This window comes from Octopus bimaculoides, chromosome 4 (assembly GCF_046866305.1).
Source record: "Octopus bimaculoides isolate indiv1 chromosome 4, ASM4686630v1, whole genome shotgun sequence".
Classification (NCBI taxonomy): Eukaryota; Metazoa; Mollusca; class Cephalopoda; order Octopoda; family Octopodidae; genus Octopus; species Octopus bimaculoides.
Window position 1 is genome coordinate 24,047,381 of NC_142931.1, and position 23,224 is coordinate 24,070,604.

General features: G+C 38.0%; 1 protein-coding gene across 4 annotated transcripts in view; it reads right to left on the reverse strand.

The window, feature by feature from the left end:
• The window catches only part of LOC106882806 (nucleosome-remodeling factor subunit BPTF), a 72,369-nt gene extending 61,984 nt beyond the window's left edge, over positions 1 to 10,385 (reverse strand). For 2 of the 4 annotated variants that reach the window (XM_052966951.2, XM_052966950.2), the window contains exon 1: positions 8,652 to 10,385. In XM_052966951.2, coding sequence (XP_052822911.2) covers positions 8,652 to 9,712 — 1,061 coding nt within the window. In that variant the 5' untranslated portion in view covers positions 9,713 to 10,385. Of the gene's footprint in view, positions 1 to 8,647 lie in introns of all 4 variants that reach the window. The other 2 variants (XM_089350508.1, XM_089350507.1) reach the window with 1 other exon arrangement.
• Between the last annotated feature and the right edge of the window lie 12,839 nt (positions 10,386 to 23,224).

Below are 23,224 nucleotides of genomic sequence, written 5' to 3' on the forward strand. Positions count from 1 at the left end.
CATCCACTGTCTCTCTCTATCTCTCTCTCACATAAGATGTACATCATACAAATGTAATTCAAACACATACATAGCAAATATAAAGACAACTGAAACTTAGGCAGAAAAGTTCAATGATACTGTTGAACAGCTATATATCAAGATCTTAATCTACCAATTCACTGCCAGTAGAGACAGAAAACTAGACAGAATATCTTGAAGCATTTGTTCCAAGTCTCTGCCCTCAGAGTTCAAATTCAGCTGAAATCAAATTTGCCTTTCATTGTTTCAGAGTTTATGAAGTACCAGCCCTGCACAGAGGATGATTCTTCTCTTTCTCTTTCTTCTGGAAGAAATCAGTACTGTCAAAACCTGAGGAGGGATGGACTCTGCCAGATCTAAAATTGCTCTACGTAAAAATAGTACCACTACAATTCAACTAAGGAATTATGGGACCCAGGCAAGGTGTGTGTGGGTGTGCACACACACACACACACATATCTATATTTTTTATAATTAGTTAGTCTGCAGAGGAAAGGCAGTGCCTGTGACATTTTGCAGCCTCTAAGATTGATGAGACCAATGTGGATAATATTTGGTTTGAACTTGATAGCTGACACCTGTGGTAAAAAAAAATATAGCTAATGAGGGAGGCTCCAACAATGGTTACTCCTGCTGCAAAAAATAGCAGTCAAATTCCCCTTACTATCTTACAAAAACATAAAGGAAAGCCCTGGATACACTGTTTGAACCAAATGGGGTAATTCTGGCTAGACTGTCTTTGATTATACGTCTGTTCAATCAGCTGACCTGGAGTTACTACTTAGACATTTAAATAAGGATGTAATTCCAGCTATTTGAGGAGTGTTTAGAATAACATCAGTGTAGAAGTGACATAGTAAAGATAATGAAAGGAAAAGCAAGTACTTGGGATTGGTCAGGGCAGAGCTGGAGGTAGATAGCTAGTTTAGAAGAACAGAGGCCATAAAAGTAGAGAGAAGAAAACATTATATGTAGGCCAGTGGTTGTAGTGTGTTGCCCTGTGAGTAGTTGCTAATCAGCCAAAGTTATTTGTTTTTTTTTGTTTTATATTTGTAAGTGGTCAAGAGCAGCTCATGAGAAGAGGTGAGTTCTGGGAATTTGAGGAGGATACTTCTTTGAAAAATATGTTAGCTGCTTGTGAATGAACTGAGAGGGAGAGAGAGAGCGAGAGAGAGTGTTGGGTGTGCATATGCTAGCAGTAAGATCACAAACATGTTGCCAAATGTGGTTTGCCCCTCAAGAGGAAGCCTATCATGTAAGATACAGCTTTACCATTTATACATGTGAGGTCTCCATGAAAGATTCATCAAAGGTTGTGAGACCATATTTCTACAACTTTGAGAATTTTAGTATTGTTCATGCACAGAGAGGGTACAGTGCAAGATTGTTTCTTTGATATGTGTAGCAACTGTGTCTTTTTGCTGTTGAAGTAGACTAGATTAGTATAAGCCCACTGGAGGATGTTTTTTAAGTTTTCGCTCAAAAAAGTAATGCATGTCTAACATGAGATATCTAGGCAAGATGTGGAAGACATCTGGGTACAGAAGGTTAAGGAGGAGAGAAGGATGGTATCTTTTGGATAGAAGTTATGTGTGGCTAGAAATAGCTGCAAATAGGTCATTCATGTACATAAAAAAAAAAAAGAGTATGTTAGACATAACTGAACCTTGATAGAAGAGGAGTTTAAGAAAGCCCTGTTAAAACATGCTGCAATAGTGCAGTCGGACCAATGACTTCTAATCCAGGATGATACGAGGCAGATTAAATCAATAGGTAGGCAACATAGTTACAAGATCTTCATGTTTAAGGGAACGACATAACTTTTGTGAAGGTTCTCCAGAGCAAAGGACCACTGGTGTGATTTATAGAACTATTTCTATAGATCTATATGGTTTTCCATAGACTGAGATTTTCCATGATTTGGTGGTGGTGATGGAGCTAGCTTTGAAGAGTACTAAATGAATATTATCTCAAATAGTGCACTAAGGATATCAGTCCCTGGCTGGAATGATTAAGGAAATTGTTGTTTTGCCAAATTGGCCATGATCAGCCAACCATGACTGTCTTTTATTTTTGTTGTTCAGGCAGTGTACTCCAGACTACATTATGAAATATATTTTTCCTTTTTTTTAAGATGATAGTTCATGATCTGAGGAAGATTTGGCATTTAGAACTAACAGGTGGCAAGATGGAGTAACTACTAGACCTCTCTTCATTAGTGTGTAACTAGAAAAGTGCCTAAGCAAATGAAAGTGAGTGGTGGTAAGACAGGTTAAGTAGAGTGAAAAGTGCTTCAAAGAAGATTTGTTGCATGTGCAAAGATAACCAGACCCTAGTAGTGTAGTCACAGGTTAATATTCAAGACTCATATGGTAGCGATCTGGCAGAAATGTTAGCACACTGGGCAAAGTGCTAAGTGGTATTTTGTCTGTCTTTATGTTCTGAGTTCAAATTCCACTGAGGTCGACTTTGCCTTTCATCCTTTCGGGGTCGATAAATTAAGTACCAGTTGCATACTGGGGTTGATCTAATCAACTGGCTCCTTCCCTAAAAATTTCAGGTCTTGTGCCAAGAGCACAAAAGAATATTAAAGACTCATTATTTTGTTTAATATCTTAATTTCATTATGACCCCTTTAACACAGTTGGCTTCATGTCGTCTAATAGCATAGATGACAATGTTGGTAATGAGGATGGATATGTTCTATTACCCATTAATGTTATCAAACAAAATATGGAACACACATAGTCTAATTAATATTCTGCAAGTGTGAAACAAAACAAAAATATTGAGAGATTGTTTAAATTCCATGGAGATGCGAAGTTAAGATTCTTCAAATGAATAAGTCTCTTAAAACAAATTTAAGTGCACCGCTTTGAGGAGAATATATATATATATATATATATATATATATATATATATGAATATACATATTTATATAAATAAGGATAAGATCGATATTTAAATACCGATTTTATCAAGTGGCCAACATGGGAATAAAAACCATCAAAGGTAATAATTATTTAAAATTATAATTTAGGATATCTAAGAGATACCACCACGCTGGAAATAGCAGTCTGTGGTTTTAGAGTCAAGCTTTGACTGCTATTTCCAGCGTGGTGGTTTCTCTTAGATACCCTAAATTATAATTATAAATATATATATATATATACAAACATACATACATGCTAATATTGAACAGTGAGAATGAGTGCTGAACACCACATTGGTAAGGCTTATTTTTACACACACACACATCTATATACAGAGTGCAATGGGTAAATTCTCACCATTTTATATTTTTTATTTCGTACATGCACATTGTTTGTTTTTGATTTTGTCGATTACACAGTATAGTAGGGCAAGTATAGTCAGTCGGGCACAGTCTGTGAGAAAAACAGCACCATGATGCAATTCACTCTGCCAGAAATTTGGAAACAACATGCTTTACTGCTTGGCATTCACGCTGGAGACTCCAATAAAAATATTTCAAAGTGTTTGGATGTCAATCTGAGTACATGTACGGAGAGTGATAAAAATCAAACATCCAGTCAACATCATGGTGTTTGGAGTGGTCACTAGTGATGGCGACATTATGCCTCCATTCATCTTCCCACACAGCCTCAGACTCAATGCAGAGGCCTACATCAAGTGCCTGAAGGTGGTAGTGCTGGCCTGGGTCAAGAGGTTTGGCTGCTGGAAGACCCTATGTCTGGCAACAGGACCCTGCACTATGCCACACAAGCAGGAGAATCCAGTCATGGCTGTCAAACAATTTGTAGCCACATCACCCCTAACATCTGGCCACCTAACTCCCCAGACTGCAACCCCTTTGATTATTATGTGTGTGGTGCAGTTGAGCGAGAGATCAGCAAAACTCTTTGTAACACCAAAGATGAACTGAAGACAAGGATTATGGCAGTATCACCAACTTAAACAAGGAGACCATCCAGAAGAGTTGCAGGAGATTCCGAAGTTTGGAGGGCGTGGTTGAAGCCAATGGCAATTTTATTGAATAAATTTACTCTTTAGTATTTCAAGATATTTTTATGGAATTTTGGTAAATATATCTGTTAAAATGAGATGTCAGTGTTATTTTCATTTTTGTGTAATTTAAACGACAGTTTATTCACCACACCCTGTATATATATATATATATATATATATATATATATATATATATATATATATATATATATATATATATGAGATACTCTTGCTTCTATTCATCCGTTTGGAAACATTTGCCTTGAATAAATGAAAACATTGCAGAGATGAGAGAATTCTTTTTTTCTCTAGTATTGGTGTCCTGAAAAATGCACTCAATATGCTCTATAAAGTGTTTGTTGCAATGAAGGGTGTCCAGCTATAGAAAGTGTGCTAAAACAGAGCATAAATAGTGTCTACTTAGAGCTAGAAAGATTAAACCAGTGTGAATTAAGTGTATCTAAAAGGATATAAAGCAATGCTGGTAACTGTAATACATATTGGTGAGAAGTTACCAATAAAGCACTACGTCAAACAAGAAATGCCTAACAGTGATTAACTCTACTCCTCCATGATGCCACTCCTGAGATTTGAACAAACACTCCTTTGTCATTTTTGCCAACAGAAATGAAAGTAAACAAGTGATCAACTCCTTGGAAAACTATAACCAATGAGACAATTGTTAGAAACAGGTGAGGCTTCAGGATCACAAATGTTTCAGCTTTAAAAAGGCCATGGTGACCAACTGCTCCTAAGCACAGGCCCTAATGCAACAGAAGTAAACCATCATAATCAACAGTTAACGTCCATCTTCCTTGCTGGCATGGGTTGGACAGCTTGACTGAAAATTGGTAATCTAAGGAGCTGCACCAGGTTTCAATCCGATTTGGCATGGTTTCTACAGCTGGATGCCCTTCCTAACGCCAACCACTCCAAGAGTGTAGTGGGTGTTTTTTGTGTCACCAGTACAGGTGCCAATTATGAAACACTGGCATCAGTCACAACTACAATATCACTTGGCGTGACAGGTTTTCTCAAGCACAGTATATTGCCAGAAGTCTCAGTCACTTGTCACTGCCTCTGTGAGGTCATAAAATAATGGTCAAATTCAATTTAAATACTAACTCAGTTTTACAAATACTAATATTTCAACTATATTATAGAAATATCAGCAGCCTTATAAACTGAACAGTTTGAAATAAGAAAATACTACTTGTATATTAGATAACATATAATATATACATATATACATACATATATATATATATATATATATATATATATATATATATATATATATATATATATATATAATGTGTGCATGTGTATAAATTTCAGATTAACCACAATTTAATGAATGAGAGGAGCAAAATGAGTTTCAACTTTTGGAAATAGCACATCACTTGGCTGAAAACTGGCCACAGGAAAAGACAATTGGAGGGAGGTAAAACTGACATGCCAACATGGAAAAATGATTAGACATATGCTGATGACAATGATGATCATAATGCAACACTGAAATAATATATGTGTTAATATAACCTGCCAAAAAATTTAAGCTTTCAATAAATGCAAACATCTTTTAATACTGAAAGGGAATGCCATACTGCTTATCAAATGTTTATTTTCTACAGGTGTAAATCAGGTTTATAGTTATTCTACCTGTTAACTTGTCTTGTCATCACAAGCAGTAAAACCATCAAAAGGAATTTTTATTTTTCTTATATTTGTTTTCATCTGATTTTCTCTTGCTCTATCCAAGTTACTGTAAAGTATCAACTTCCTAAATCAGATTGTTCAATTGTTATAGGACCATAGATTTCACTATAACTTGATATTAGTAAAATCATTATTTTCAAGTGATAAGGGAAATCAAATAGTTATGTGTGACAAATGAATACCTACATTATATATATATATATATATATATATATATATATAAATTAAGATAAACAACTAGACACACAATGTGATATTAACAGCTAGATGCAATGTGATGCCATAAAGGAAGAAATGTGACGAAGGATGTTAAGACACCTACATTTATAGAAATAAATAAGAGTGAGATGCTTTTAATGCTGTAGGAAAAGCCCAAATGTATACGCATATGCTGATAGGGGATGTAATTGCCCCCCCCCCAATATTGTCTGTATTTCTGAAATGAGAAATTATGAATATTATAACACCAATATATTCAGGTTAGTGTCTTCATTCTGGTTGTTATAAGTTACTAAAACAACCAAGATGAGAACACCACTCCAAACATGTCAATGTATGGTAACCAATAAACATGTCCTTACACCAATCTTTTATAAAGATTTCACAATTTAATAAATGTATGTTATCAATTCTATGGAGTTCTGACTAATACTGACTATAGACTATATATTAAAATATAATTAGCAACAACTACTCAAATGAGCAATATCTACTAATTGATAAATGATTGGTACAGCCAATGCATCCTCAAGATTTGATTTTGAACTAACATTTTTAGTTACTCGAGATAATATTCAGAATATTGATTTTCTAATTAGATATTGAAGCATTCCACAACTTTTAATGATGGTTGTAAACTTTCATCCTTGGAGTTAGATAAATACCATCAGATGTTCCTTAAACTAGTTTTGCTTTTTTTTTAATAGTATGGTCTACAGAAAGGGGCTTTACCTATGGCCACCACAGACTTTCAAATACCAGAGATGTGCCTAGAATGTTAACTGCTAAGTCAATAATTATAGAAATTAACAAGGGCAGAGAGGGAATCCTGAAAGATGAAGTTCTGGAAAGAAAGGATTTAGTACAGTGGTTAGTGTGGGGCTGGGAGTAAGTACAGCATGGGTGAGCTTAGGTCAAGCTAGAATGAGACCAGCTAGCTTTGAAAAGCAAAAACCATTGTTAGTAGTAGTAGAAAAGACAGAATAAAGAGACAATAATGTTTGTGGCCAGACTTTGGATTGTGATGGAGAGCTCTATGCCAATTAATTGGGAGTATGAGATGTCAGAATGCCCATATGCAACAGTAGCACTGCTGCGGATGTGAGAGCAACCTTCTACTGCAGGTCTCACTTGAGCATAGTAGAAGTATATTGGGCTTGAGCCACCCGATATCTTGTCTTCATACCTAAGTTATCTAAAGGATGTCAGGTTTGTGAAACTGATTTCTTTCCAAGCCAAACTCATTGTAGTATCTAAGTTAAGCACTTCTCAATTATAAAGTTGTTCTATTGTTTATAATGATAAATTGTACTATCTGGTAGTACCTACATAAAATTAGGTGGGCAAGGCCATTGAGAATGAGGTACAGTAACCACAGCACAGATGGTGGGATATGAACCAACACGTCTTTAGCAAGTAGGCTAGAGCCCTATTAACTTGGTCAGGTGTCAAGTATATTGTATAATTTGTCATTGTTCATTGCACTTAAGTTTTTACAATAGCTTCAACAATTCAAAATGAATTACTCCAATCCTAACAAAGAATTCTTAGTATTTTAGTTCACCAGTATAACGAGGAATTGGGCAGTGACAAGTTCATGAAAGGTTTTTGATGACTCTTAAATGAATATCTTAATAGATGTACCAAAATAAAACTATAACAGATATATTGCAAATCTTTCTCTGTGTGTCTTTTTTTCAATTATTTATTTTGAATATCTTTACCTTGAAAGTAAATCAATCTAAATATTGAGGTATTTTTAATGCTAAATGAATAATCTTAATAAGACACCATGCCAATGTTGTAGTCTTTCAAAAGGGACTGTATTGTTACTGAATTATGACAACATGGATTTACATAGGCCCTTTATGATCACTGATTTAAAATGAGTTTAAAAATTAGTATTCTACTCTGCTGGTTTTTGTTTTTAAAGAAAATGTAGACAGCTTTTATAATGCATCTTAGATATATTTATTATAACACTAAAGAGTTAAATCATAAATAAAAATTTTAATCAAGTTAATTTAGTAACCTGTTAATGATTAGTACATTACTTTCCTTGATAGTATTTTTAGTGTTGTGATCATAACAAGGCAATGTTAGTTATATTGAAGGCATCTTTCTAGATCTTTTTTCTATATTAACACAAATTTCCAATAATTTTTTTATCAGATTCCTTTTACATCAATTTTGAGACTTAATGGGAATTAAATAATTTCTGCTGAAATTATCATCAAAAACAAATTCAAGAACATTCACACAAAAGGTTTAACACTCTAAATAAGAAAGGCGAGGGATAACTGAGTGTTTTATCTTGAGAAGAATACTTAAATTTGTTTTAACAACTGAGGATTTCACTTGACAAAACTATAAAATATATATAGCTTAAAGGCTTTCAGAAGATAATGAACCTTTCCCTAAAATGCACGTTCATTTATTTACAAAAATATAATTGTTTATTATGATTTTGCTAGTTATCTTCCTTTGATATGTGTATTTGCTTACAACAAATTAATATTAAAATTACCAACAACATTTTGTTATACTGCAATACAATACATATTTTCCTAATAAATTATTTTTAAATCAAATTTTAAACTAATTAAAATAATTTTAGTATAGATCATATATGACCGTTTAAAAATATACCTCAATAAGTTCCTACTGCGAAACTTACTAAAGTTTAACAAAATCAGGATACTTACTTATGGCACGAACGACAGTGGTCATCATATTGGATGTTTCCTTCATTCATGATTTCTTCTCTTACTGCATTTGTCGCAAGGAACAAATCGGTCAGAGTCTGAAGTACCTTCAACCTGTCTTCGATGCCAACAAACGGAAAATCAGTCTTCTCCAAAATCTCAAGAGTCTCTTTATATTCTTGGTTTCGGTCACTGTCCAAGTAGGCTCGGACCAGTTCCGTCCAAGTCATTCCATCTAAAAAATACAAAGCTATGTTGATACTGTCTTTCAAATCGTGGGCACCGAATGTTGTATTATTTGCTTCCTCTTCCCTTTGAAGGGCTTTCAGCAGTGTTATATGGATCTCTGCCAGCAGTAGACACTGTTCATCACTATTTAAAGCAGAGCAAAAGTCTTCGAATAAAAAAGGAGATAATCGTAAAATTGACCGAAAATGTCTAAGTACTTCGTAGACGCTTAATGCTGACATTAAATATTCAATGGGTAACATAAGATCAGTAGCGGGTGCAGGCAGGTTCAAAGGAGGAATTTCACGGGTTTCGTCTAAATCCGGAGTTTTGGGCCGCCGTGAATGGTATCTTCTTTTGCTCACAGAACCCACCGTACTATAACTCTCTTCGCTGTGTATAGATTCAGACTCTTCATAGGTATCATCCGAACAACGGTCTTCATCTACATTATCCATATCTGTTAAGTCACTAGATTTGTCAGGTTCTACCTCTGAATGTTTATGTTCATCATCGTCGTCTTCGAGCATTTGTAAGATGTAGCTACGGCTTTTCTGAGCGGCCTCCCTAAGACGGGCACCCCTACTACTGCTCATACTAATGCCGCTGGCCGTAGAGCCAGCCCTGCCCGTGTGATGATGGTGACTATGGGGTGTTAAATGAGAGCTACTACCAGCATATGTTCCTGTGGAACTTGGTATTCCACCGTCAAAGTTGTGGCTATCTCCAAACGTACCATGATAGAAAGCTTTGGGTCTTTTCAGAAAATTGGTCCGACCCGACAATGGGGTTTTTGGCGGACGACCTCTCGCACGCCTCGATTTTGTAGACATGTTTCACGACAAGAACGTTATCTATATGGAATTAAGCATATTTTTAGAATAGATCTTAATAATACAAAGCGTATTTAGATGCGGATTATGAGCATTTTAACAGTGGTCCAGGTTGAACAGTTAGGAAAGCCGCCATTTTCTCTCCCCCCCATCACCATCGCAGTCACGTGACCAGCCAACTATATGTTAACGGACGGGCATGGCTGTAAAGGCAACGGTAGCGGGGCTGTTTCCCCCCTATGCTTAGATAGAAGCCAAGTAGTAATGTTTGGAGAGTGTTCACTCACCTGCAAGACAGCAAAACGAATTAAATTGTCCTTTAAATATGCAATGGCCTCCACAATATATCTATTCCGTGACTATTATGAGAAAATGCAGAGTATGAAGGCGGAGGAGTACGGAGCCAGTGACAACAACAAGAAGCCAGGCCGATTCTCAATGTTGTAGAACAACAAGCGGTCCAGTAACGCATTTTACAATTGGATCAATCGTTTCCTGGCTTTTTTTCTGCTTTCTTTAACGACAACTCCACATTTGAGGCTGGCATGATTCTAATATTATTTTGGTGTAATGTCTACAATCAAATGTCAGGGTACAACCGGCTTCCTGGTACCTATGTCGGCGTGATTCGGGAATTAGACGACCAAGTCTGGCGTATACACACACCAGAAGTAACCAATAAGCGACGAGCTTACATGTATAATATGGTGGTAAGGACACAACAGAGATAAATTAAATCAAAATCCGGAATCGTATATGAAATAAACGAAATACGAATCAGACACCTTAATTGCATTGTACAATTGATAGGCTATAAAAGCATCTTAATTATATTTATCGATTTCAATAAAAACAAAGATGCTTTGTTTCTTTTTGATTTAAATAAAATTTTTATATTCGTTATTAATATAAGTAAAACATATTTGTATTAATTCTTTCAATACGTTATTTCCTTATCCTAATTTGACAAATGGATGAGGTTTGATACTAAAATAAAAGTGGCACGAAGTGGGACATTTTATACAGTCGACCACTATTGTGTTTATATAAACATGTGTATGTAGCTAACCCGACCTCGCAATGCCATACATCATGGAAGGGCGGGAATTTATGATTGTCTTTCTGTTAGTAAATTATTTTGGTATTGGTAATTGAAATTCATACAACGATAAAATATACAAAGATATCTACATAGAATTTTGTATATCTCTGCCTTATATATTCGCTTATAATTTTATATATATATATATATATATATATATATATATATATATATATATATATATATATATATATATATATATATATATATATATATATATATACTGGACATATGTAAATTTATATATATATTACACATATGTAAATTTCATATATATATATATATATATATATACAATACATATGAAAATTTATACATATATATATTATATCTGTAAAATATATATAATTTATTAATTTATAAATATAATTTATGTGTGTGTGTGTGTGTGTGTGTGTGTGTGTGTGTGGATATATGTATATAAATTTATATACATAGATAGATACAGATATACGTATGTGTACATATATCTATGTATGTGTGTGTATCTAATCACCATCAACATCTCATATTTACGTCGCTTTTCAGGCAGTCACGATTATTGGTTGTTATTGGGAAATACTACTTTTATAGACTGGTGCTTCTAGCGTCATTTGGGTTTGTTTTTTAAAGCTCGATACCCTTCCTATCACCAACCAATATACTAATATACTAATATATATATATATATATATGTATATATATATATATATATATATATATATATATATATATATATATATATATATATGTATATGTAATACAATGTAATGTGTGTATATATATGTATATATTATACACATATATATACACATTACCTTATATTGCATATATATGTACACACACACACACATATATATATACGTATGTATACACATATATATATCAATATATACATACGTTACTTTATATTACATATACATAACAATATATATATGCATATATTCTTTTATATGTTTCAGCCCTAAGGTTGTGACCATGCTGGGGCACGTGCGCGCACGCACACACACACACACACACACACATACATACACACACAGAACTTTCAGAATAAGAGAACAGGAAATAATGATATTCTGAAAGACACATGTCCTCAACCGCTTAGACTACTGCTCCCAACTATGGTCACCACTCAATATAAAATTAACAGCAAAGTTTTAAGCAATCTAGCGAAGCTACACAAAGAAAATCATCTCAGGGCAACATGTCAACTACTGAGAAAGGCTAAAAAAGTTAAGACTCTACTCCCTAGAATAAAAGTTGGAAAGATATGCAGTGATATATATCTGGCAAATCGAGGAAGGACTTGCATTAAACTTTGGCATTGAAAGTTACACAAACAGCAGAACAGGATACTACTGCATAGTGCCAAAGATCCCAACATCACCATCAAGATATAGGACCAGATACTGTTACAGTTTGGGTTTCGAGGGCCCACAGCTCTTCAGTATCCTTCCAAAAAGCCTGAGAGGCCGGCATGGTGTGGCTGTAGGTGTCTTGAAAACAAAATTGGATCTCCTCCTGTCAAGGATTCCAGATAAGCCTACCTCACAGCAGGAAACACAGATGAGGATCACAGTATTAAACTCCCTCATTCACTAAAAACCACATTTCTGAGAAAGTTTCGAATAGTGAAGATGTGGCAAAGCCAACAGTGATGCCTCAGCATAATAGCAGCAGTTACCAAGCTGAAACTAGTTAAAAGTTTATATATATATATATATATATATATATATGTGTATATATATATATATATATATATATATATATATATATATATATATATATCTATATATATATACATATATATATATATATATATACATATATATACTCTTTTACTTGTTTCAGTCATTTTGACTGCAGCCATGCTGGAGCACCGCCTTTAGTCGAGCAAATCAACCCCAGGGCTTATTCTTTGGAAGCCTAGTACTTATTCTATCGGTCTCTTTTGCCGAACCGCTAAGTTACGGGGACGTAAACACACCAGCATCAGTTGTAAAGCGATGTTGGGGAGACAAACACAGACACACAAACATATACACATACATACATATATATATATATATATATACATATATACGACGGGCTTCTTTTATTTTCCGTCTTCCAAATCCACTCACAAGGCTTTGGTCGGCCTGAGGCTATAGTAGAAGACACTTGGCCAAGGTGCCACGCAGTGGGACTGAACCCAGAGCCATGTGGATGGTAACCAAGCTACTTACCACACAGCCACTCCCGCACCTATATACATTATATATATATACATATATATATATATATATATATATATATATATATATATATATATATATATATATATATATATATATATGTATATATATATATATATACATGTCCATACCAGCGCAATCGTCTCTCTTGCACACCACAACTGATGCTTCTAATGTTCAGCTTTTCTCTCAAGATACTTACACTCTGACGGGTATGCACACTGACATTACACATCCAACGGAGCATACTGGCTTCATTCCTTGTGAGCTTAGACATGTCCTCAGCAGTTACAGCCCATGTTTCACTGCCATGTAGCATGGCTGTTCGTACACATGCGTCATACAGTCTGCCTTTTACTCTGAGTGAGAGTCCCTTTGTCGCCAGCAGAGGTAAGAGCTCTCTAAACTTTGCCCAGGCTATTCTTATTCTAGCAGCTACACTTTCAGTGCACCCACCCCCACTACTAACTTGGTCACCCAGATAGCGGAAGCTGTCGACTACCTCTAGTTTTTTCACCCTGGAATGAGATAGAAGTTGTTTTCTGTTTGTTTACAGTCTTTATTGCACCTGAACATCTGCCACATACAAAAACTAACTTCCTAGTTAACCTGCCTTTGATATTGCTGCACCTCTTATGTGTCCATAGCTTGCACCGGGTACATCTTATAGAGTTACTACCTACTCCTTTTCTACATACTGAGCAGGGCCATCTACCTGAAGGGGTTTGTGTTTTATCTACCTTCCTACTTATTAGGATTTTGGTTTTAGCTAAGTTTACTCTAAGGCCCTTCAATTCTAGACCTTGCTTCCACACCTGAAACTTCTCCTCTAGTTCTGATAGTGACTCCGCAATTAGTGCAAGGTCATCAGCATAGAGGAGCTCCCAGGGGCAACCTGTCTTGAACTCCTCTGTGATCGCCTGGAGGACGGAACCTTGGTAGACCTCTACCTCTACCCGGAATTCATTGCTGTACTCATTTCCAACCCTCACCTTACTGGCAGCATCTCTGTACATGGCTCTCACAGCTCTCACTAACCATTCTTCTATCCCAAGTTTCCTTATTGACCACCAGATAAGGGATTGGGGGACCCTGTCAAAGGCTTTCTCCATGTCAACGAAAGCCAGGTACAGAGGTTTATCCTTGGCTAGGTATTTCTCCTGCAGCTGTCTTACTAGAAATATGGCATCAGTAGTGCTTTTACCTGGCACGAACCCAAACTGCATCTCATCTAAATTGATTCACTCCCTAATTAGTTGGGCTATGACCCTCTCCGTAACTTTCATAACCTGATCTAACAGCTTGATGCCTCTGTAATTATTTGTATCTAAAGCGTCACCTTTACCTTTGTAGCAGTTGACTATGGTGCTGCTACACCAGTCATTGGGTATGACTCCTTCGTGAAACACCTGGTTCGTAATACGGGTGACTAGGCTGTAGCCAACACTGCCAGATATTTTGAGCATCTCTGCAGTGATTCCTGATGGGCCGGGGGCTTTCCCTGTCTTCATACTCTTAATTGCTTTATCTACCCTGGTACTATCAACTCGGATAGCTGGTCCCTCTGTTGGGTCGACATACGGGAGACTCTCTTTCTCCCATTGATACTCTTTATTAAGCAATCTATCGTAGTGGCATCTCCAGACCTCTTTCTTTGCAGCCTCATTTAGTGCAAGTATACCATCATCCATGCGAACACATTTCTCTCTTACGACATCACTATTCTCTCTCCTACACTGTCTTGCAACACGAAATACCTCAAGTCTTTGGTCCTCACGGCGCAGAACATTGGTAAATCTTTTCTTATCTGCTTCCCCTCTGGCTAAATAAACCTGTCGCCTCGCCTCCCTTCTGGCAGATTGGTACAATTCCCTGCTACCACCGTTCTTCCAGTCCTTCCAAGCCTGTTTCTTTTGTCTAATAGCCCTGTCTACCTCTTTGTTCCACCACCATGTTACTCTGGGTCGAGAGGGGACCTTACACCAGCCACAGATCTGGTCGGTGGCTCTCAACAGGTTGTCTCTCAGAAATCTCCAATTGTCTTCCAAAATCTCCAATTGTCTTCCAAATCTCCAATAAAGATTTCGTAATGAGATAAAAAAACCAAGACTGTGTATAATATGGAACATTTATAAATAGAAGGTCTTGCAGCTGTAAGACCTTCTCTTTATCTGATTACGAAATCCTTATATTCACATGCTAATATATGACCTACGTTGGACCCCTTATTCGCATAATCACCGAACCTGGAGCTTAACTACCTCAAACCTCTGGGTCTAATTGACACCACTTTCGCTCATAACCTATATATATATATATATATATATATATATATATATATATATAAATATATATATATATATTGGGCGTTAGGAAGGGCATCCAGCTGTAGAAACTCTGCCAAATCAGATTGGAGCCTGGTGTAGCCTTCGGGTTCCACCAGTCCTCAGTCAAATCGTCCAACCCATGCTAGCATGGAAAGTGGACGTTAAACGATGATGATGATGATGATATATATATATATATATATATATATATATATATATATATATATATATATATATATATAATATATATACATTTATATACATCATCATCATCCTCATCAAAACAGACGTTAAATGATAATGATGTCTTTACACGTGGCAGATGTGCAGGTACATTAAACACCAGAAATGTACAAAAAATAGACTCCCTCTATTGTCAGTGGGGTGCGATCCTTAGAAGTAGTAGACAGTTTTTGATAGCAGGAGACAGTTTCCAAGTTAGTAGAGGGGGAGGTTGTTCTGAAAGCATAGCTGCTAGAATAAGAATAGGCTGGGCAAAGTTCAGAGAGCTTCTACCTCTGCTAGTAATGAAGGGCCTCTCCCTCAGAGTGAAAAGCAGATTGTATGATGCCTGTGTATGAACAGCTATGTTACATGGTAGTGAGACATGGGCTGTGACTTCTGAGGATATGTAAAGGCTTGAAAGAAGTGAATCCAGTATGCTCTGCTGGATGAGTAATGTCAGTATGCATATAGGACAGAGTGTAAGTGATTTGAGAAAAAACTGGGTATACGAGGCATCAGATGTAGTGTGCAAGAGAGAACACTACACTGGTATGGTCATGCAATGCATATGAATGAAGACAGTAGCACCAAGAGGTGCCAATCTCTAATTGTAGAGGAAACATGTGAAAGGGGTAGACCCAGGAAGACATGGGAGGAAGTGGTGAGAAAAGATGACAGGGGACCAAAACTCCTGGCAGTTTGCTGTGCTTGAGAAGACATGTCAAGTTAAGTAAAAGTGTGGTTGTCCTTGCATACAGGCATGTTCTCTGTATCCCTCTCCAACTGAGCGTTTCTAATCTTGCGAGCTCATGGATGGTGGTGCTATGTAAAAAGCACCCAACTTGGTGCTACATGAATGCACCCATGCCAGTGCTGTGTCAAAGCAGCCAGTACACTCTGTAAAGTGGTTGGTATTAAAAGGGCATGCAGCTGCAGAAACCATGCCAAAACATACATATAACCTGGGCAGCTCTTTTGCTGGTCAGCTCCTGTCAAACTGTCCAACCCATGCCAGCATGGAGAATGGACATTAAATGATGATGATGATGATGATGATAATGCTATATATATAATATAAATAATATATATTTGTATATATATATGTATATATATACATAAATTTAATAATAAGGGTAGAAATTGATATTAATAAATTAAAACCAGTGGTCTAGCATATTTTAAAAAATCCAAAGATCAAAATTATATTACATACAAAATTAAGAGGAATGACCAGCAAAAGTGAATCCTATATGCTAGATTTAGGTGATTTGGCATCTATTTCTAGCATATAGGAGTCCACTTTTGCTGGTCATTCCTCTTAATTTTGTATTGCCAGTCCTGCTGGGTTTGTTGCCAGTGCCGCTGGACTGGCTCCTGTGCAGGTGGCACGTAAAATACACCATTTCAAGCGTGGCCATTGCCAGTACCCCCTGACTGGCCTTCGTGCCGGTGGCATGTAAAAGCACCCACTACACTCTCTGAGTGGTTGGCATTAGGAAGGGCATCCAGCTGTAGAAACTCTGCCAAATCAGATTGGAGCCTGGTGTAGCCATCTGGTTTCACCGGTCCTCAGTCAAATCGTCCAACCCATGTTAGCATGGAAAGTGGACATTAAACAATGATTATGATGATGATATATATATATATATGCATATATGGGTACAGGATGTCATCAACTGTGTAAACAACATGAAAAATGAAAACAAATGAGCTAAATGCACAAACAATGAGAGAGAAAATGGAAAACAGGATAAGTAAACACAGAGAACAACCCTTCATCAGTTGTCGGCTGTCTATCTACTCCTCATTTCAAGCATTCAACGACAATATGAGTCTTCAAAGACAGTTGCTCCATAAATTCTAAAATAAAATTTAGGATTTATGGAAGATCAATGCTGGAAACAAAAACAGGACAGTGGAGACATACAAAGAAACTGAATGAGAGGAAAATGGTGAATGCTGGGAGAAATATTTTCTTTGCAAAGAGAAAAAATAGAAGAGAGAGAGAGAAAATATCTAGTCCCTTGAACGTCTGTGCAGGAAAAGAAAGATGATCACGTCAGGAAAAGAAAGATGGACGATAGTCACGTGTGAGCAATGAGAGAGAGAAAAAGAGAAAGAGAGTGAGATACAGACAGACAGATAGAAAATGGTGAAAGAGGGAGGAGGAAAAAGGGAATTAGAGAAGGATGGAGGAAGAAAACCATATAGAGTAGAGTCATGTCCGCTAGCCACTGAAGCTTTTTTTATTCTCTCTCTGTTTATTTTCTCATGTTCCTTTCTGTTGAAGAGTGTAGGCTCGAAATGTGACCTTCAAACATTAGGCCTCACCGAGGCAATGACTAGTAACTGAGACCTTTGGAAATATGCTGTGCGTGAGAAGACCCGGCAAGCTAAGTGAGACCATAACCCGTAGCCTTTGCCAGGGGTGCTCCTGTGCAGGTGGCACGTAAAAAACACCATTTGAGTGTGGTCGCTGCCAGTACCACCTGACTGGCCCTCGTGCTGGTGGCACGTAAAAGCACCTACTACACTCTCGGAGTGGTTGGCGTTAGGAAGGGCATCCAGCTGTAGAAACTCTGCCAGATCAGATTGGAGCCTGGTGTAGCCATCTGGTTCACCAGTCCTCAGTCAAATCGTCCAACTCATGCTAGCATGGAAAGCGGACATTAAACAATGATGATGATGATGATGATGATATATATATATTTGTATAGGGGCACAGGACGTCACTAACTGTGTAAACAACATGAAATATGAAAACAAACAAGTTAAATACGCAAACAACGAGAGAAAAACAAGGAAAACAGGACAAGTAAACACAGAGAATGATCCTTCATCAGTTGTCGGCTGTCTATCTACTCTTCATTTCAAGCATTCAACGACAATATGTGTTTACATATATATACACATAGACATATATACATATGTACATATATACATACACACACACACACACACACACACACACACACACACACACACACATATATATATATGAACACACATATATCATCATCATATCATCATTGTTTTAATGTCCACTTTTCTATCCTTATACAGATCAGACAGAATTCATGAAGCAGGTTTTCTACAGCTGGCTGTCCTTTCCAAGCAAGGTGATATTTCTTGGCCAGACATGTTTTCATGGAATATTGGAAGTGAATAACATTCATCTACAACGATCACATGATGTCAAGACAAAGAGACACAAACGCACAAATACATACACATGCATGCACGCGTGCACACACACACACACACACACACGCATGCACACATGCACGCACACACACACACGCATGCACACATGCACGCACACACACACACACACACATTCTAAACCCAAAGTGTAATGTAAAAAGCATTGGTGTGGATGTTGATCCCACATACAAAAATTACTGGTACCAGCACCATGTAAAAAGCACCCAGTATGCTCTGTAGAATGGTTGGTGTTAGAAATGGCATCCAGCTGTAGAAACCAAACTAAAACAGATGGAACCTGGTGTGGCCCCTTGGCCTTGCCAGTTCCTGTCAAGCCAGCCAACCCATGCCAGCATGGAAAATGAATGTTGACTGTTGATGATGACGGTGGTGGTGGTGGTGGTGGTGGTGGTGGTGGTGGTGGTGGTGGTGGTGGTGGTGGTGGTGATATACATACACATATCTTTGTGTGTATGATGGGCTTCTTCTGCTTTCCATCTGGGATGGTGTGATGTCTTGACTTGTGCATGACATGGATTAAAGTGAGGGAGGGTTGTCTAAGGTCCTCTGCCTCATTCTCTTGTCCTTTCCTGTCTGATTCTAGTTGCAGGACTAAGTCAAAACAACTAGGGATAGGTCAAGATGCAGTGGATGGCTGCAACATCGTTCATGTCAAACTGTGCCCTGTTGGCACTCCACAATGTCTACTGGTCCACCCTTCTGCCTGTTGAACCAATCTGGTAGTTTCTTCCACAGTTTGTCGGGAGCAGTCTTCATATGCATAGGTAGACAAGTCCTAGATCACCGAATGTTTGAGCGGTGCCGGCTACCTTCATTATGGTTTAACCAGTCTGTGGAAGCATTGCCCAGAATCTGGCTGCTGTTGCATACAGACATTTTTGAGGAGCCACAGGCAAGAGCTAGATGTCAGGTGAGGACCACACACACACACACACACACACACACACACTAAAATTCAAGCAGTCTAATAAGTTGCTGACTTCAGTCTGTCCTTTGCACATGTACACTTGTTAGATACTTGACACTTCAACATTCTTTGATGCAAGCTTGTGATATGACAGGTTGTATTTTGTATGCGTGGGATCAGCCTGGAAATGAAGAGCCAAAACAAATATTATCAACACCTCATGCTTTTTTATTTTCAAAAAGACAAGAAAGTGGCAGAAATCTGCAGGAAGATATGGGCTGTGTACAGACAGAATGCTGTTATGGAATGTGGGTGCCAGAAGTGGTCTTGAAGACTTCCATCATTGATTGAGTAAATTGCTTTGAGTTTTAAACTTAAAAAAACAAATTGACTTTTTGCCAACCCAACATACATACATACATACACACACATGCATGCGCGCACACACATATACACACACATGCATGTGCGCACACACACATACACACACAGACACACACATACATACATTCATACATACATACACACACGCATACACACATACATATATCAGTTGCATACAGTAATGCCAATCACTTAAAGTGAATGGAACTTGTGGAAGAGGGAGACCCAGGAAGACAAGGGACGAAGCATTGAAGGCTGATCTAAAGACACTGAGCCTTACGAAGGAGATGACTCAGGACCAAAATATGTGGTGCATTGCTGTACTCAAGAACACCCGTCCACCACAGCAGGATTCATACTGGTGCTGGTGTCACATTAAAAGTACTGGTGCTAGTGCCACATAAAATGCACCTAGCACACTCTGCGGAGTGGTTAGTGTTAGGAAGGGCATCCAACTGTAGAAACCGTGCCAGAACAGACAATTGAGCCTGATGCAGCCCCTGGTCTAACCAGCTCTGATCAAACTGTCCAACCCATGCCAGCATGGAAAACGGACATTAAATGATGATGATGATGATGATGATACATATATATAAATATATATGTATCATCATCATCATCATCATCATCATCGTTTAACGTCTGCTTTCCATGCTGGCATGAGTTGGACAGTTTGACTGGGGACTGGTGAGCCAGATGGCTGCACCGGGCTTCAAACTTATCTGGCAGAGTTTCTACAGCTGGATGCCTTTCCTAACGCCAACCACTCTGAGAGTGTAGTGGGTGCCACTGGCATGAGGGCCAGTCAGGCAGTACTGGTAACGCCCATGCTCAAATGGTGTTTTTATGTGTCACCTGCACAAGAGCCAGTCCAGCGGTACTGGCAACGCCCTCACTCGAATGTTGTTTATATATATATATATATAGTGGCTGTGTGTTAAGTAGCTTGCTTACGAACCACATGGTTCCGGGTTCAGTTCCACTGCATTTCACCTTGGGCAAGTGTCTTCTACTATAGCCTCAGGACGACGAAAGCCTTGTGAGTGGTTTTGGTAGACGGAAACTGAAAGAAGCCCGTCGTATATATGTATATATATTTATATGTGTGTGTGTCTGTGTTTGTCCCCCCAACATCGCTTAACAACCGATGCTGGTGTGTTTACGTCCCCGTAACTTAGCGGTTCAGCAAGAAAGACCAATAGAATAAGTACTAGGCTTACAAGGAATAAGTCCTGGGGTCGATTTGCTCAACAAAAGCCAGTGCTCCAGCATGGCTACAGTCAAATGACTGAAACAAGTAAAAGAGTAAATGGGAGTAAAGAGTATATATATATATATATACATGTATACATATATATATATTTAATATTAGTGTTTGTTTTTATGTTATAATAAAAACAATTTTACACTGAATTGAAGGATTACTGAATACATTTGGAAAAACTGGGTATAAGAGGCATCAGATGTTGTGTGCAAGAAAGAAAACTGAACTGGTTTGGCCATGTGATGTGTATGGATGAGGACAGCTGCATAATGAAGTGACAAACTGTAACTGTGGAGGGAACCGAAGAAGATGTGAGATGAAGTGGTAAGAAAGGGTCTTTGGATGCTGAGCCTCACTGAGGAAATGACATGAAGTTGTGGAAATTTGCTGTGCTTGAGATGTGTCAAGCTAAGTAAAATTGTTGTCATCCATACATACAGGCTTGTCCTTTGCAGGTGCTGGTGCCACATAAAATGCACTTGTGTCACCATGTCAGTGACACATAAAAAGCACTCAGCAAGCATCCATCACACTCTGTAAAGTGGTTTGCATTAGGAAGGGCATGCTACAACAGACAATTGGAGTCTGAACAGTTCCTCAGCTGACCAACTTCATGTCAAACCGTCCAACCTATGCCAGCATGGAAAATGGATGTTAAGCGATGATGATGATGATGATGATGATGATGATGATGATAAAGAATAGTATTGATAGTGACTTCGCAGTGTCAGGTTGGTCAAAATTTCAAAATCACTGTCAATATTATTCTTGTTAAAGAATAGAATACATAGGTGAAATAGTCTTTAGTGAGGCAGAGCTATAGGGACCACACAGCCCTATGCTTTTTCTGCTCACTTGCCAACTACTTTTCAGTGTGTTTATGAGGTGTGTTTTCCTCAAGAGAGTTTGTCACTCTCTTTACTCTTTACTCTTTACTTGTTTTAGTCATTTGACTGCGGCCATGCTGGAGCACCGCCTTTAGTCTAGCAAATCAAACCCAGGACTTATTCTTTGTAAGCCTAGTACTTATTCTATCGGTCTATTTTACCGAACCACTAAGTTACGGGGACGTAAACACACCAGCATCAACCTGATCTAACAGCTTGATACAAATAATTACAGAGGCATCAAGCTGTTAGATCAGGTTATGAAAGTTACAGAGAGGGTCATAGCCCAACTAATTAGGGAGTGAATCAATTTAGATGAGATGCAGTTTGGGTTCGTGCCAGGTAAAAGCACTACTGATGCCTTATTTCTAGTGAGACAGTTGCAGGAGAAATACCTAGCTAAGGATAAACCTCTGTACCTGGCTTTCGTTGACATGGAGAAAGCCTTTGACAGGGTCCCCCGATCCCTTATCTGGTGGTCAATGAGGAAACTTGGGATAGAAGAATGGTTAGTGAGAGCTGTGCGAGCCATGTACAGAGATGCTGCCAGTAAGGTGAGGGTTGGAAATGAGTACAGCAATGAATTCCGGGTAGAGGTAGGGGTCCACCAAGGTTCCGTCCTCAGCCCCCTCTTATTTATCATAGTCCTCCAGGCAATCACAGAGGAGTTCAAGACAGGTTGCCCCTGGGAGCTCCTCTATGCTGATGACCTTGCCCTAATTGCGGAGTCACTATCAGAACTAGAGGAGAAGTTTCAGGTGTGGAAGCAAGGTCTAGAATTGAAGGGCCTTAGAGTCAACCTAGCTAAAACCAAAATCCTAATAAGTAGGAAGGTAGATAAAACACAAACCCCTTCAGGTAGATGGCCCTGCGCAGTATGTAGAAAAGGAGTAGGTAGTAACTCTATAAGATGTACCCGGTGCAAGCTATGGACACATAAGAGGTGCAGCAACATCAAAGGCAGGTTAACTAGCAAGT